General features: G+C 42.2%; 1 protein-coding gene across 2 annotated transcripts in view; it reads right to left on the reverse strand.

Annotated features, from left to right (window-relative positions):
* Pum3 (pumilio RNA binding family member 3) overlaps positions 1-16,120 on the reverse strand; it is a 33,439-nt gene that overhangs the window by 15,187 nt on the left and 2,132 nt on the right. For both annotated transcript variants that reach the window (XM_051146294.1, XM_051146293.1), the window contains exons 2-13: positions 15,285-15,376; positions 14,066-14,284; positions 11,848-11,983; positions 11,229-11,304; positions 10,407-10,500; positions 9,577-9,643; positions 8,177-8,351; positions 6,931-7,034; positions 5,666-5,744; positions 3,935-4,033; positions 3,067-3,120; positions 776-856 (exon numbers count right to left, since the gene is read on the reverse strand). In XM_051146294.1, coding sequence (XP_051002251.1) covers positions 776-856; positions 3,067-3,120; positions 3,935-4,033; positions 5,666-5,744; positions 6,931-7,034; positions 8,177-8,351; positions 9,577-9,643; positions 10,407-10,500; positions 11,229-11,304; positions 11,848-11,983; positions 14,066-14,284; positions 15,285-15,369 — 1,269 coding nt within the window. In that variant the 5' untranslated portion in view covers positions 15,370-15,376. The remainder of the gene's footprint in view (positions 1-775; positions 857-3,066; positions 3,121-3,934; positions 4,034-5,665; positions 5,745-6,930; positions 7,035-8,176; positions 8,352-9,576; positions 9,644-10,406; positions 10,501-11,228; positions 11,305-11,847; positions 11,984-14,065; positions 14,285-15,284; positions 15,377-16,120) is intronic.

Genomic DNA, 16,120 nt, shown 5'->3' on the forward strand with positions numbered 1-16,120 from the left:
CCAGTTTTGGTCACTGTTAGCAAAATTGCAATTTCATTTCCACACTTGGGTATCTCAACTTTGTCCATTCAATACTTGTGCATCTTATCCACAGGGAAGGTTGGGTCACAGGATCAGAATGAGAAAAAGAAGGTCACAGAGGACAGAGGGAACACAGACAGCTCTAACTACAATGTCTACTTTGGAGTAGCCTTCTAGGAGACCTGAAAGTCAAGTGCAGGGTACAGACATTTACTCAAGTATGACCACCTTGTGGTCACCGTATTAGACCTTAGTGACAGCTAAGATGTAAGAAGGAAGTTAATGTCTCAATTTTAGTAACAACATTTAACCTGACTCTAGAAAAGCTTTTAAGGATGTTACAAGCACAACTGAGTGTTAGGTGTTGTCTTTTCCACCAGTATAACCCAGTCTACAGGAAGTGTGTTAAACTCAACAGCCATTACACAAGGCAGTCACCACTCAAATCCAAGCACTGCTTTGTTTAAAAAAAAAAAAAAAAAAAATCCAAGCAACCTTAATCCAAAGTAGAAATGTCAAGGCTTATATTACACATGGTCATTTATGTGTTTGAAACTATTAATACCTAGTTACAGGTTGGGAATCATACAAGATCAGAACCAGCCACTACAATAACACATAACCGAGGTGACCAAATAGTCATAAAAATAGGGACAGAAAGCACAGGTCAATGTGTTTATGGAACGTGTAAAGTTAAACTCCCACACCAGCCACTGGCCAGTACAACCGGCTCAACCCCATCCCAATTACTTACTGATATGATTATCTGCTTCACAAGCTTAGTGTCATCAATACAGTCAAACGCCGCCAGCAGAACCAGGTGAGAGTACTGGCCCTGCAAGAAAGGGAGACAGAAAAGATGTTTAAAAATTGCAGAGGGTTGGCAAAATGGCTCGTGTGGGTAAGGGCACTTGCTGCCAAGTACAGACGCATATAAAATGTTTGTTGGAATACTAATAATTTAAGGATTCTAGAAACAACTGAAGTGTACAACAGAAGGGACTGGCTAAGTGACTGATAGGACAGCCATGCAATGGAATACTGGAAAGTCACTGTGAGCGAGGCAAGCACATGATTGAAATAAAGTGGCTTCTGAGATGAAGGAAGGAAACAGGTAACGGATAGTGCACAAGGTCCATAAGTACTGGTTTCCACTCTCAGGCAGGCACAACATTGCTAAATGCAAGGTATTTCTGTATGCACAGAAACTGGTCCACAACTCAGCTTAAAATGCAGTCACAGTAGTACCATCTTAAAAGGCACAATTACACTGAACAGAGAGCGATGATCATTTCTGCTGAAGTTCGGCAATCATTCCATATTAGTTATACAAGTGAGCAACAGGCAACTTCATGATCACATCTGGAAACTGAATGTGCTTCTTTCAGCAGCAAATAGACAAACGTCCTGAAACCCCTTATCTAGCTGACACTTACAGACTACCATAAGTACTCCATAATGATTCTGCCAAGATACTAAGACAGACCTAATGTTAGGCTTAAAGGAAGTCTCAATAAAAATGAAAAGAACTGGAATAATAAAAATGTAAAAACCTCAAAACCCAGCAATAACATTTGGGAATCTAAATAACTGATCGTTCAAATCTATGGGTTATGTTTGTCTACTTCATTGCTCAAAGGTAATTCTTAAGTTAAAAAGATGCCAGATCGCTGGGCCCAGTTACAATGCCAAACCAGAAAAAAGGCCTCAAAAACATGAATTGGTTAATTACCTCATGCTGCCAAAATCTAAAATTAGAAAGTCTTAACTTTATGATTTAAAAAATGTGCTACTAATACAGCTTAGACAGAACTTTCTGTTAACATCCCGTTTTGACTTTATGCAATCCTCATCTAAGAATTGCGACTGCATGTCACAGGGAACTCACTCAGTAGGGAAGCGTGGCTGCGACACTCCTGCGCATCTCAAGCCAGAGAAAGAGTACCGCATCTCACGGAACACAAGTTAGCTGCCTACCAAACGGTTGCAGGTTGACTCCAGTCACTCCCAACGCACAGAACACAACCTACATCACACAGCAACTTCCTCTCTTGCTCTGAGTAACACTGAATTAAGAACTTGACAAATGTTAGCTGTTCTCATGGGATTCTTTCAAAGGAAAAAGTTGAACTGATCAGTCATCAGTAATTGATAAATTTACTGGACTATGTCATTAAAATTACATCACTACCATATTTTTAGCATTACTTTGTATTGCTAGTATGGAAACTTATTCAACATTTAAACACAACCAAACTTCTCTTATTTTTATTATTGTGTGGATGGAAATGTGTGTGTGTGTGTGTGTGTGTGTGTGCGCGCGCATGTGTGTGTGGCGTGTGAAAGAGAGACTGCCTGTGCATGCATGTGTAGAGGCCCGAGCTCAACTTTAAGTACTTTATCCACTGAGCTGCTCCTCAACTAGAAACAACTAATCCCCAATTTAAAAAACAAAGAAACAAACCTTTTGTATCTAATACTGATCCTCCAAAAGATTGCAAAGAGCTAAAATATTTGTTTAATAGCTCAATCTTTTCTAATAGCTCAATCTTTTCATGAATACACTGTAAATTTATACCAAAAAAGACACAAATTTTAATCTATTATGGTTTTGGTGGTAGCAAAAACCAGTATCAAGTTTCTGAACTACAGCCTGATGTCATTTACTTAGATACTTCTGGCTTAACCAGGCAGCTGTAATCTCATGTTTAAGTAACATGTCTGGAGACACTCGTTAGAGCAGGTATAAAGACAGTCTTTATACACCACAACCAAATAGGGCCTGGGGTGTGGTGTGGAGGCAGGGTGCCTGCCTACAACATAGGAAGTCTTTTCTTTGATCTCTAACAAAACACATATATGATTCATACAGAGAGACAGAACTATAGTATGAGCCCTATTTTGTATAAGTTAACCTAGAAAAATGGATAGAAAAAGATGTAATAAACAAACTTAAAACAATTTTCTGTAGCTTTCAAATTTCCCTAATAAACACAAACTCAGTTCACTTATTGACTTTAAGAAACGTGCTTTTGTTGTACTCACATTAGCCACCTTTTCCACATATGTCTTCATTGTTTTCACGATCACTTTCCTGTCCTTAAAAAGGGAAAAATTGCCTCAATGAACTTTTATCTATACATTAAGCTAACCTCATAAGATAATATTTTACATAGTATTACATTGTCAGCAACATCGCCTCTTCATTAATGAAAAGAAAGATTATGAAGCAGAAAGAAAAACAGTGAAGTGGGAGCCAATAAACACCTATAAGGAGTCTCTGTCACCTTCAACTTTTATCAACCCATTTAGGCACAAATTTGGAACCATGAAATTCCAGGGCACATGCAAATGTAATGGAGTCACCTTTATCATAACCATCACTCTTCCAATTCCTGGTATGCCTTCAAGAAGCTAACATACAGATGTGTCTAACACATGTTTGTGCAATAATTGAATTTACAGTAAGTAAAAGGTAGATCAAACACAACTACCATTTAAAGGATGGAATATACCAAATTCTATGCTCAAGATAGATGGTCAACTTTTCTCAGAGCACTTAACACACACAGAAGCATACATAATATATTAGCTACTAATTATCTCTTCCTCCCCCTCTCGATATGACCATTAAGTGAAGAGTGAAAGAACAGAACACAGGTCCTCAAAGCACAGGAAGCCAGAGCTGAGCACAGCTGTGTCAGAGGATCTCTTCCTAACTTTCAGTGAAGCCTTGGTCTCTGCTGAAGCACAGAATACAGGCCCAGAGAAGATGCCAAAGCCCGGGGAGCCTAACTTGCAGAAGATAATGCTTATATACGACTGGGAACTAAAGCCAGACCAAAGGCCACTGACTCAAAATCAGGGGATCATTACGTCCAGACTGCAGGCAAGTCATGGCTCTGACACTTACCTTGGGTGTACCATGCCACAAGCAGTGCATGGCCACTCGAGCACCATCGTGCGTGTGGGCCAGGTACACCACGGCTTCCCGGATGGCTTCAATTAGTTCCTAGAGAAGAGAAGGGTCAGTTTTAAGTTTTCCCTTGTCTGTGTACAAGAGAGCAGCAAGGCAGAGAATGGAAAGGCGGGAGCCCAGGCAGCAAACCCTGCAGGCAGGAGTTCTTCAGACAGCCTCTTCCTACACATATACTTTTCCATCAGAAGCAGCAAATAAAGTGCCTTGTTAATTTCTAATAAACAGCATAGCAACATTTTCCCTGTATCTATGTGAAAAAGTACTCACATGTGACAGGTGATATAGTCTAAGGAGGACAAGAACAGAAGCCAGGGGGTAGTGGTGCTAAGGGAATATTTAACCTGTCAGCTAGAGAAAGAAAAATGCTCCCCCTACATATGCATAAAATAAACACAACCAAAACTCATCCTGACTGCTGTTTCTTGTTTTAGTTTAGCACATGATTGGATCTCCAGTCATATGAATTACACTCAAATAAAACACCCAAATAATATTTCCTAATGAAATCTGTGTTAACGTTTAGGATAGCCTTTTAATGACAATTTACCTTTTTGTAAAAAACCAAACCAAACCAAACCCTCAGAACTCTAAATTTCTTATTTCCCAGGGTATAAATGAGTCTGTATGTAACCTAACAGCTATAGGGACCCCAAATTAAAATTTTACATTAGGTGAAAAAATAAAAAGTCTGGAAAGAGAAAGGGCTGCACTTTATGTGGAAGGACCATCCTCTCCCGGGACTGTCACCGAAACACACTAGCCATGAAAAACCCTAAGACACTGAGTTCTGTGGGAAAGAGGAAACTCCCTAAGAGAACAAGTGCTGTCCTTCCCGTCACAAGCTTTGAGGGCATGGATGAGGGTGCTGCAGAGAATGATTCTATATGCTAATTGGAGGGCTGTAAAATTCCTGGGACTCTGTGATAGGCCTATTTGTTAAGAGAAATCAAATGTGTTATTTTAGTCAGCCCCTGTGATTAGAAAATGACAGCGAATGGACAATAGCTCACGGCCTGATGGCGCAAGCAAAGCTGAGGGAACTAGAGTGTGAATTCTCATCTGTAGTTCCACCACTGACTTGAAGGGCAGTACAATTACCTTCACTGGTCCTCTGCCCTCCATGAGCTAAGGTCCAGGTTTTCACGGGCCATTTAGTTTTACATTAAGTATCCTCCTTAACCTTTTAAAGCAGGCTTTTTTTTTTTTTTTTTTAATTTAAAACTATTGGAACACTGAGTAATACTCCTTTTGGATTAGATTAGCTAGAGGACACTCTCTAGATTGTAACTAAAATGTAAAACTTCAGCAGCATCAATAAACTAGGGTCAGTTCTATTATTTGGGGGGGGCATTAAGGGGGTTTAGCAGATCTGTGGGTTATCTACGAGAGAGAGGAAGGCACCTGGCACTTCTAAAGAATTATGTGCATCAGAGCAGCATTGCACGATCCTACAAGGTTTTCCCTATACATTTTCATAATTTGTTTTGTTTTTTGAGACAAGTTTCACCCCACAGTCCAAGCAGGCTCAGACCTCACTATGGAGCCCAGGCTAACCTCAAACTCATGGCTATCATCCTGTCTCAGGCCCCCAAGTGCCAAATCTCAAAAGCATGTGCCACCATGCTGGCTTTACACTGATATAAAAATCACAAACCATGGACTTACTGATCGAAGTTTTGGGGGTGCATGAGTAAAAAAGTCCAAGAATACTTTATGAACCAGTGAGTGCTTAATCACAGCTTCCCTGGAAACAGAAGAAACAAACAAACCAAAATCAGATCTACCAAAACAGCTGCACAAAGACAGGTAACCTGTGGGTCCTAAAATCATCGAAGCAAGTGAAACGGTTTTTACTAAATACTCACTGTCCTAATCGAGACCAGGATACAAATGTCCAGCTCTACAACAGGATGATGTCCTAATCCCTGTGTGTTCTACCAGGTGGTCTATCAGCCACACCGCCTCCCAAGTACGAGACATCTTATTAGAAATTCACATGTATACCAAGTTCCTAATGGTTATTTCCTGTCAAATATTCTTCAAAATGTCTCAGTTCCAAAAACGATTTTAGCAGCATTACAATTTGAATGGACCACTACAGTGCCACCAGGAGTGACAACCCCTACTTAATCTATGACCCCTGAAGCGATGTGTGGTGAATTTAGGAGTGCTGTGCAGGCTGATGATCAAGGACCTACAAGCTCACACAGATCACACAAACACACTACAGAAACGAATGTCGTGATGCACGAAGCACTCTCCTAAGGGCTTTGCAGACATTAACCCATTTCATCTTCATAAAACTCTATAGAGGATGTGCTATTACCACCTCATTGACACCAGTCCAGAAACTAGGCCTAGAGAGGTGACACTGTCCATGCTTACCCAGGATGTGACATCAGGAGCCCCACCCATCGTGCCTGGTCCCAGAAGCTTTGCACTCAACCATTTTGTTAAGGTACAAAGGCATGAAGGTAACACGCACAAAGTTCTAAATCGACAGTGCAGTTTAAACAATCAGCTGAATGTATAAAGCTTTTTAACAAACAAGGGCTCAGTATAACACTTTATTTTGAGGGAAAAAAATTTTATAAGTTAAGAAAGTTTATAAAGCCAGGCAGTGGTGGCCCACACCTGTTATCCCAGCACTCAGATAGGCAGAGGCAGGCAGATCGCTGTGAGTTGAGGCCAGCCTGGTCTACAAAGAGAGTCCAAGGTACACAGAGAAACTCTGCCTCAAAATAAACAAGAATAATTAGCCAATCAGTAAAGCGGTGTCTACCTGCACCAGCACGGTTTCAAGTTTTATACTCTTGTTTATGCTGCATTACTAACACAGGGGAGAAAACACGCCCCTTTCTGGCAAGGATTATGTAAGCTGTGGCTCCTTCAAACGCCTCTTTCTACCTGTTAATAAAACCCTTCCTTACTTTTGGGCCATGGGAGTCAGAATCTGCTTCATTTCATCCATAATAAGCTCGAGCTTTCCTGGCTGCAGCTCCAGCACCTTGTCCAGGGTTGGGTGATCCGCTGACTGAAACACAAGAAAAGACAAACACCCCCAAATGGAATCACCTCGGAATAAGCAAGAATACAGCCATGCTAAACAAGTTTAAAGTAAATTTGACATGTTTGACATTTCTGGAATAAATTCCTCATATCCGATTCCCTATCTCTACATCTGCCAATGAGTGGTCAGCCCGGTGGGGGATTGGCCCTAGCAACCCCCAGGGATACAAAAACTTGATGGTGCTTAAGATTCTCACAGAAAACAGCAGAGTATTCACACATAACCCATATGATCCTCCAGCACAGTTTATATCATCTCAAGGCTCCTTACAGGACCTAACAAAGCCTAAGTGCTCTGCAGAATTACTATACTGTGCTGTATACACAACAGTAAGGAACAAAGTCTATGCATGTCCAATACAGGCACATTTTTCTTAATGGTTTTGGTTGGTTGAGTCACAGGATGTGGAACCCATGGGAACTAACTAGATCGCCATCCAGCCATCAAATCTTTCCGAGCAGCCAGCATGTACCTACTCACAAGTCCTTGCATTGGAGGTTTTATAATTGGCTGGATATTCCCAAGGCTGGTGTCACAACAGAAGTGCTACAGCAACTCAACTCAGGAACTGAAGCTACTGGAGGCAACCTTGCGACCCAGTCACTTGTCCTCTGTGTCGCAGAGTTTGAAGCAGGTCCTAGAACAGTACCTGTCCCACCACTGGGCTGGTCTCAGCCTCAATTTCTATACTTGACCCAATGCCAGGTCTCCAGTCCCCTTCCTCTCCAGGTCCAAGCCAGACAAAGGTAAGGCAAAACCAGGATAGAACAAGAGGGAGGCCAGCACACCTCGGCCAGAGCTGGCTATGGAGCAGGAACGGAGCTCCGCTCACTACTGCAGTCTTTGATCTCAGCCTGACTGCAGAAGAGAACGCGAGGCATCACACACACAGCAGCTGGAAGCACCAAAGCCACTGAGCCAAAGGGCAGCACTCGGGAGGAGAGCATGGAATGACCACTGCTCCCACTGCAGACATATAATCTAAGAGAACAAAGGATGAGGCGCCTCCTAACCCTGGAAAGACACATCCTAAGTACAGGCCCCCGAAACTTAAGAGACCACACAGAAAAATAAACACACTGGGAGTGAGCTCCCAGAAAGGCCACCTTGTAAAGCTGAAACGTGTTCCCATAGAGCTCCTCTGTCAGCATGTTCCTCTGTTCCAAAATGGCTTTGTCGTTGTACGCATACTCCACAATGGCCGATGCCTCTGAGTGCCGCAGCATCTTCCTCACGTGACCTTTAAAACTTCTGATTATCTCTGCAATCTGTGGCTTACTTCTAAAGTCCAAAGGAACACGGGAAAAGTAAATGAGAGCAGGAGAAATCTGGGTGACAGTAACCTACAACTTACTTCTCCAAAGGCCAACTCAACCAGTTTGTGTGAGGGGACTCCTCCCACCCGGAAGACTTGGGAGTGGGCACATCAAAATCTCTGTTTTTACTTCAATGCTTAGAAGACAAAGTAGGCCGTGATCTTAGGTGAGAAAGCCTGGCTCTGCCGACCAGCTCAAGGAGCTGAGCAAGCTCATTCTTAATTTATTTTTGACAGTACTAAGGTTTGATCCTAGGACTTTATGCACGCAAGTCAGTGCTCTACCACTAAGCTACGGCCACAGCCCTGAAGTCTTTAATTTCTCGGTGCCTCAGCTTCTTCATTCACAAAATAGACATGCGCTTCTGGGAGAACTAACTGGACTATGATGCAGGAAGAACAGTGGCCAGAGCACGGAAGGTGCCCTCGCCAGTTCTTTCAACCAGAGCACAAGGAAAATACGGAGAGGAGAAGGTAAGAGTCCAGGGAACAAATGAAAATAAAGCAAGTTACAATTTTCTTTAAAAACAGGATTTATTCTAAAGCATCTGATAATAGGCAGGAAGGCTTAGGAAAAAAAGCTTATCAATTGCATGTCAATTTTTTTTCTGATATTATATTCTGGCACACCTAAAAGGCCAGGCTAGATAAATATCAACTGTCATCATTAAGAAGGTCATCCTACCCTGACATGTGCTAGCACAATGGCCACCTCAGAATATGTTTATCTGTCCCTCTCCACCCTCTACCCTCTAAAATACTGGTAACTAAAGTTAATTATTCCAATGCTTTGTTCTATAACTTAAATATATAAAAATAGGTCCTTAGTAACAGAGAAGGCACACCATAATTTTAATTATTTCCTGGTTTAAGGTCCTGTGCCCCAGAAAGACCACTGTGTCTGGGGGAAATCACTAAGACCAGAGATTTTAAGGTCACATTTGGGCAAAAGTGGAACCCACAAAACCAAAAGTTAAGAAACAAAACAAGCTGGACATGGTGGAGCACGCCTGTAACCCCAGCACCTGGGAGGCAGAGGCAGGCAGATCGCTGTGAGTTAGAAGCTAACCTGGTCTCCAAAGTGAGTCCAGGACAGCCTGGACTACAAAGAGAAACCCTGTCTTAAAAAACAAAACAAAACAAAACAAAAGGAAGAGAAAAAGAAAAAGAAATTACTTTAGGACAACTTACCCATACATGAGAAATTTCTTAACAATATTCCTGGAATACTTGGCTTTACTTAATTCAACCAAGTCACCTGGTGGAAAAAACAAAGCATCTCAAAGATCTGCCATTCTCACTCCAGTTCTCCAGAAACAAAGAATGAAACGTGTGCATGGTTCTGGGACAGGGCCAATGCTGCCTGTCCCAGGCAAAGAAGCACAGCAACAAGAATGGTCTTGCAGAAAACGTGGAGCTGTTCTCCAGGGAATTCTTCAGCATTCCAAGAGAAAACAAGTGACTTTATTACAAGCAACAAGCATACTGCATATTAAATGTAATGAAATTTTTGATTTCTTAAAAAATCCGGTTATGTTATGTGAATAGGTTTTTGTTTTAATTCCAGGTGTGGGATATGGGGCTGCCTCAGACTGTCCACAGCCACTAACTATGATTTGTCTTGTGCTCTAGGAGGGGTGTGATTTTTGCCAGCTGAGGATAGTTCATGTTTGAAATTCTGGGGACTCTTGAGAGGGAATAAAAATGCCAGAGTCCTGAGAGGGGCCGGGCCCTCCAAAGAGGCAGCTGATGCTCCCCTGCTGCTGCTTCTGCAGTTTACTGGACTCCTGGTTGCCGTTAGGAAATATCCTAACAACCACAAAGACTGGATTTGCCCCAAGGAACCCGAAACTTCTCATCAGCAAGAAGTAGTCTAAAGAGATGTGTGCTACAGCCCCTTTCCCTCTAACCTTTCTCCCCCACCTAGTGTTCAGGGGTGGGAAGGAATTAAGGGATTGGGGTGGAGAAGGGTCGTGGACACAGGAACCAAATCAGGTAGCAACAAAGTGCAGCTACAATACCTTGCAATTCTTCAAAGGCCTGTTTCCTCTGCTCCTCATTCCCATACTGAATAAAGCACTGGATCACACGTGTTGAGTCATGTGCAAAGGCAATCTGCAGGAGACACCGTTGGAGCTTCTAAACTCAAAATGTCTGAACAATCATGTTTCTTACTATTTACATTATTTCTTACATTTTACACCTTTCAGCTTACACTGCACCTAGGCTGCTTGAGACGGATGTTTAATTATATGGCACATTATTAGCTGGCTTTGCTTCCTATCACTTTCGACAGCCGAATAAAGGCAAGAGGCAAGAGCATTCTACCACCTTTCAAATTCCAATCCTAACTAAGACTTCACCCTCACTCAGGCTTACATGGACTGCAGCTTCCTGTCCTTGAACATCAGCAGGTACTGACGTGGCACTAACCGATCCCGAAGCGCTGCTGCATCCATAACCGTAACCACAACAAACAACACAGGTGAGATTCCAAGTAAAAGAAAGGTTAAAAGTTAAGACTTTGGAATCCTGTCCACTCTGCCGCACTATGGCCCCTCAATTTGGACTAGCATTTCTCACCAAAATCTGTTGTTGCAAAAACTGAACACGAGTGGAAATGAGCTGCAGTCAAAACTCAAGCAAAGATACCAGAAGCAATGCATAAGGTACCCACGAAACAAAGGAGTTCCATTTATACATGGGTCCTAATGACTTAAAGAGCACTCGTGCATGTGCACAGCAGGGGCCAGGCCCCTGTCACAAACGGCCACTACTCTTCCCTAGGAGCCAAGGCAGCTTGGATTTTGTTTACATTGGAGTGATGAGCACACACTACTCACAGTTTTAATCTTCCCTTGAATCAACTTCTGCAAATCACTCATCAGTTTCACTCTTTTTTCCTTGTCGCAATCTTTTCTGCAGAGGAAGCACAGACCGAAGCTATTTTAAACATGAAAACCAAATACCATACAATATATGGTCACCAGTGCAGTGTGGTTTTTCCCTCTGAAGGCGGAGAACCTCTGACATTAAAATTATTATTCTGGAGCAGCCAGACAAAAGTAATTTTCTCAGAGGCAGAAACTCATCTCAGAAGGTATAATTTTATGCATCAATCTAAATCTTAACAGCCAGAACTTCAGAAGCAAAGACAAATAATAAAACAATCTCAGATGGCAAATACTTAGACATCTCAAAACCTAGCTGATAAGAAATTGCCCTTCATTTTCTGAGAAATCTTTTAGGATAGATATCAAATCCATTTGACGCTCTCCATTTCCATAAAGCTATCTGACACAATCCTAATGATTTGAGAAATGTCTGCTCTAGACTGACACCCACTCTGCTGCTGCGACCAGGCGCTGTCCTGGATGTTTGGAGCACCTGTCTGCTTACAGGGCGCACCTTTGTGTTTCCCAGGTCTTAGACGTACTAACGAGGACAGGTAAGTGGCAGTACCTTCTCAGGCTCTCCCAGATGTGCTTTGCTCGCACCACAATGTCATAGTTGGTCTTGTCACTGAGCTGCCTGCTCTGCTTGAGCTCTTTCTTCTTCTTTTTGAAGTCATCCCATTTGGGTTTCTTGGCTGCCGACTCTAGACTCAGACGCAATTGGTTTAGCATTCCAAATACTATACACAAATACAAACTCAGTACAGACAGCAATCACTGAACCAATACACATTCTAAAAGCTACATGGGGGAAAATATAATTGTCCAGATATTTACACTTGACAAATGTTTAACAAGTCTATATATATAAAGTTTGTCTGAAACAATTCATTAAATAGCTTTTTAGAAGACAAGGATCTCCCTCCAAAGCACAGCTAGCCTCAAACTCAGTAAGTGCATGTACCACCCTGGACAGCCTCGGCCCAGACTTTTTATTTTTTTATTTTTAAAATATTTATTTATTATACATACAGTGTTTTGACTGCATGTACACCTCTACGCCAGAAGAGGGCATCAGATCTCATTATAGATGGTTGTGAGCCACCATGTGGTTGCTGAACTTGAACTCAGGACCTTTGGAAGAACAAGCAGTGCTCTTAACCACTGAGCCATCTCTCCAGCCCTGGCCCAGGCCTTTTAATGGCTTACTATTCTTAACAGGATACCCAGTAAGAAAGTACAGTTTCAAAGGATTATAAAAGTGCCTGAAAATGTGAAACAAATTCTTCAACTGCAAATTAACACTCCACTTTAGGATACAGACAACTGGCTTAAAGTCAGCATTTTCGATGGAAACAGATCAGTCTACATTAAAACAGGAAAAACAATTTTAGAATTTCACTGTTCAAGAGCCACCAGTAAAGCAGTGGTAAAGCACTTGCATGTGTGAGGTTCCTCCTTCATTCCAAATAGCAGAAAGAAAACAAAAGCAAAACTGCACTGTTTAGAGAGAGCTGTCCTGCTTAATTCTTAGAGCGTGAGATAGGCGTGACTTTAATCACTCCCCCATGCTGGGGAAGCAGGTCCCACACATGAAGCCCCTCGTTCAAGGCCATCGGCGGTAGAAACAAGATACAAGTATGATGGATAGAACAGAATGGAGTGAGTGTGTAGGTCAGTGCGAAGAGCTGCCTGCTCAAAACCAACAATGGGCCATGCTGTACAACTGAGCAAACGCTGGGTAAGAAAGGATTCTGTGAATATCTCCAAGACAAGACTGGCAGTTCGTTTCAATGGCAGACAGAAGCCTTAGGGACACTTCTCATCAGAGCAATTTGTCCCGAAGGAACTGAATGGCTAAACCCATCGGATGTGCCCCACACGTCCAGAACTATTACTGAATCGGAGCCATCTAAGGAGTAGACCATATTAGCCTGGCCTATGCCCCACGAGAGCAGAGCCTGCAGATCTCTTCACCCACCACAGCTACACTTTAGCGGAGCACACTGTGTCTTTAAGGCCAGCTTCCACGATCAGTTGGGCTCTGTACTGTTACTGTTTACAAACTAGACCTGTCTTCTAAAACAATGAAAAAATAGTTAGCTGGGCATGATAGTGAACTCGGGGCCATCTTGGTCTACACAGTGAGTCATGGCCACCCAGAGCTTCACAGTGAGACAGTGGCAAAATAAAAAATAATTTTTTTTAAAAAAGGAAGGAAAGAAGAAAAAGAAAAGAAAAATCCAAAGTAAATATCTGATGAGTGAACAAATAAAATTCAGTTTGGCCTTCAGAGAGGAATGTTTTAAATTTCTACTGAAAAGGCCACAATTTAGCTTAGAGCCTTAGCTAAAGAAATAAAGCTCTCTAAGCATGAGAAAATTTAAAAAATACATTTCTGGATTCATCTTCTGAGTGTTCTGATTGCATGCATGCGTGCTCGGTGCCTGAGGAAGTGAGAAGAGGACACTGATCCCCTTGACCTGGAGTTATGATGGTAGTGAGGCACCATGTGGGTGCTGGACACTGAACTTGGGTCCTCTGCAAGAGCAAGTGCTCTTAACTGCTGCACCATCTCGCTAGCCCTAGAATGACAAATTTTGACGAGGAAAGATGCTGTTGTTTACATAAGCCCTTCTGTGCTTCCTGCCTCTCGCTCCCAAATGCTGCCTGTCTAGGAGCAAGTACAGGTGGCCTCAGAGACAGTGTGGAGGACCCATGCACCAGAGTTCAGTCACCACTCGCCACAGGGAAGCATCTGCAATGCCTCTACAAGGCACACTTACCATCACTTTGACCGTCTGGCTGGAACTTCCTCTTCTTGTTGAATTTATTTGCCTTCTGAAATTTGTCCTTCGGTCCCCTGCCCCCTTGTGGCTTGTTCTTGAACTGCTTCACACCTTTTTTGCCAGGCTGTGTGGCACCTTTCTCAAAGTTCTTAGATGTGACCTTAGGCCCGCCTTCCTTTATGACTTTTCTTGGGAAAGTCTTTGAAGAACTAGAATCTATAGGTAGCAAGGACAGCACATTAGTTCCCTGATTCTGAGCCTAATTCTCTGGTATCTACTCAACTGCATGCTGCAGACAATTCCATGCTCTCTAGTGCTCCAGACAGCCTTACTCCCAAATATACAAGAACCCTTTTCAACAGATTAGGATTTAAGCAACAAATAAAAATTAAAAGAAAACTTTTTGATTACAAATTTGTAATACAGGTTTGTGATGTAAGCCCTGGAAAGTAGAGGAATTCATAATACACTATAATTTACCTCCTAGAAACAACACTATTGTTAGCTTGGCAGGTTTCTGCAGTTTGAGACTCTACCATCAGTATTTATACAAAAATCTCAACCAGTGGTTCGATAAGAGTCTAAGAAGAAAATGATCGTTACTGAAGTTAAGAAAGACTATCATAAAAATGAATTCAAATATATTTCTTAAAATACTTAACTTGAGAAAAATCTTAAAGCCTACAATAAATTTGGTTAAAATTTTTGGTCAAAAGCTTGCACATATCTAACAAATAGGATGCCAATAGCAACAGCTGTGCCTTAAGATCATGACAACGGAAAGCCTAAGACAGCTTAGGAAACAGTTATCTAGCTAGGCCTGGATTTTTCTACTCTGCAATACTGACACCTGATGGACTAATTGAGGCATCACCATTTGAAATGCAGAAGGCAAAAGCTGTGTGTACTGGCCAGCCCCAGCTCATCAAATATTAAAATGAATTGTACGGTGAATGAATGTGCATACCATGAGGCCACATAAATTGCCCTCACAAAGGACCTTTTACAAGTAGATTATTCCTCATTTATTCTGGCAATATCTCAAAAGTTTAAATTACAGGAGGAACAGGTTAACTTGTAGACAGCAGCAGTGGCCTCTTTCTACCATGTTTACTCTAATCCCAATCCATGAACCTGCAACAAACCTCTCCCCATCAACCATGATCCTCTGAGTAGTTAGCATATGGGACGCACCCTTGGGGCAAGGCTCTCTTACCACTGTTTTTATGAAATTTATTCTTTCCTTGTGATGTCTGTGGACTCTTTCCTGTAAACTTTTTCTTCCCTTTGACTTCCATCATAGCACTTCTGGAAGACAAAAGGCAAAACCAGAAAGATTCACTGACATTGCTCATCTATTAAGAGCGTTAAGTAGTCAGTGTGGCATTTAGTCCTCGAGCTCAGAGGCAGCAGAAAGCATCCAGGCCCAGCCTGGGGACTCTCAAGTCCACCAAGTACATAGTTACCTCTAAGACATCAAAACCGAGGGCAAACAAAGATCCCAACACAAGAACTCAGGGCCAGCTCACACCTTGGCTAGTGTGTAACACACCTGGAATCAACACTTAGGCAACAGCACTGGCTAACGATAGACCACTGCCTGAAGCTTTTAGCCTGGGAAGACTTGGTGATGAGTAACAGCAATGCAGCCATTTTATTTCTTGGTATCTACCTTAAAAAGCCAGACTGCACTCAGCACATATTGCAATTGAATGAACGAAAACGCAATAAAGCTAAAACAAAGGTTATTGGCCAGCCGTTTTAGAGGCAGCCAAATGGCTTGTTGACCTCTAAGTCACAGTGAACTATGTAATATTTTATTCCAAGGGATCTGCCTAGCATGTCACCAGTTGAGGTCAGTGTGACCTTCATTGAGCATAGTAACACTGAGCAGCTCTCACAAACCTACAGACTCTGCAAGAAGCAGACACATATGGATACAAGGGCAAGCATCACCAGGCTCATGTCTACATTTCACCCATCTCTTAATGGCCCTAAGAGTCACCTGCCAGAACTCATAGACAAGGCTGCCAGATCAGAATCTTCCATTCA

Source organism: Acomys russatus, chromosome 5 (assembly GCF_903995435.1).
Source record: "Acomys russatus chromosome 5, mAcoRus1.1, whole genome shotgun sequence".
In the NCBI taxonomy this organism is placed as follows: domain Eukaryota; kingdom Metazoa; phylum Chordata; class Mammalia; order Rodentia; family Muridae; genus Acomys; species Acomys russatus.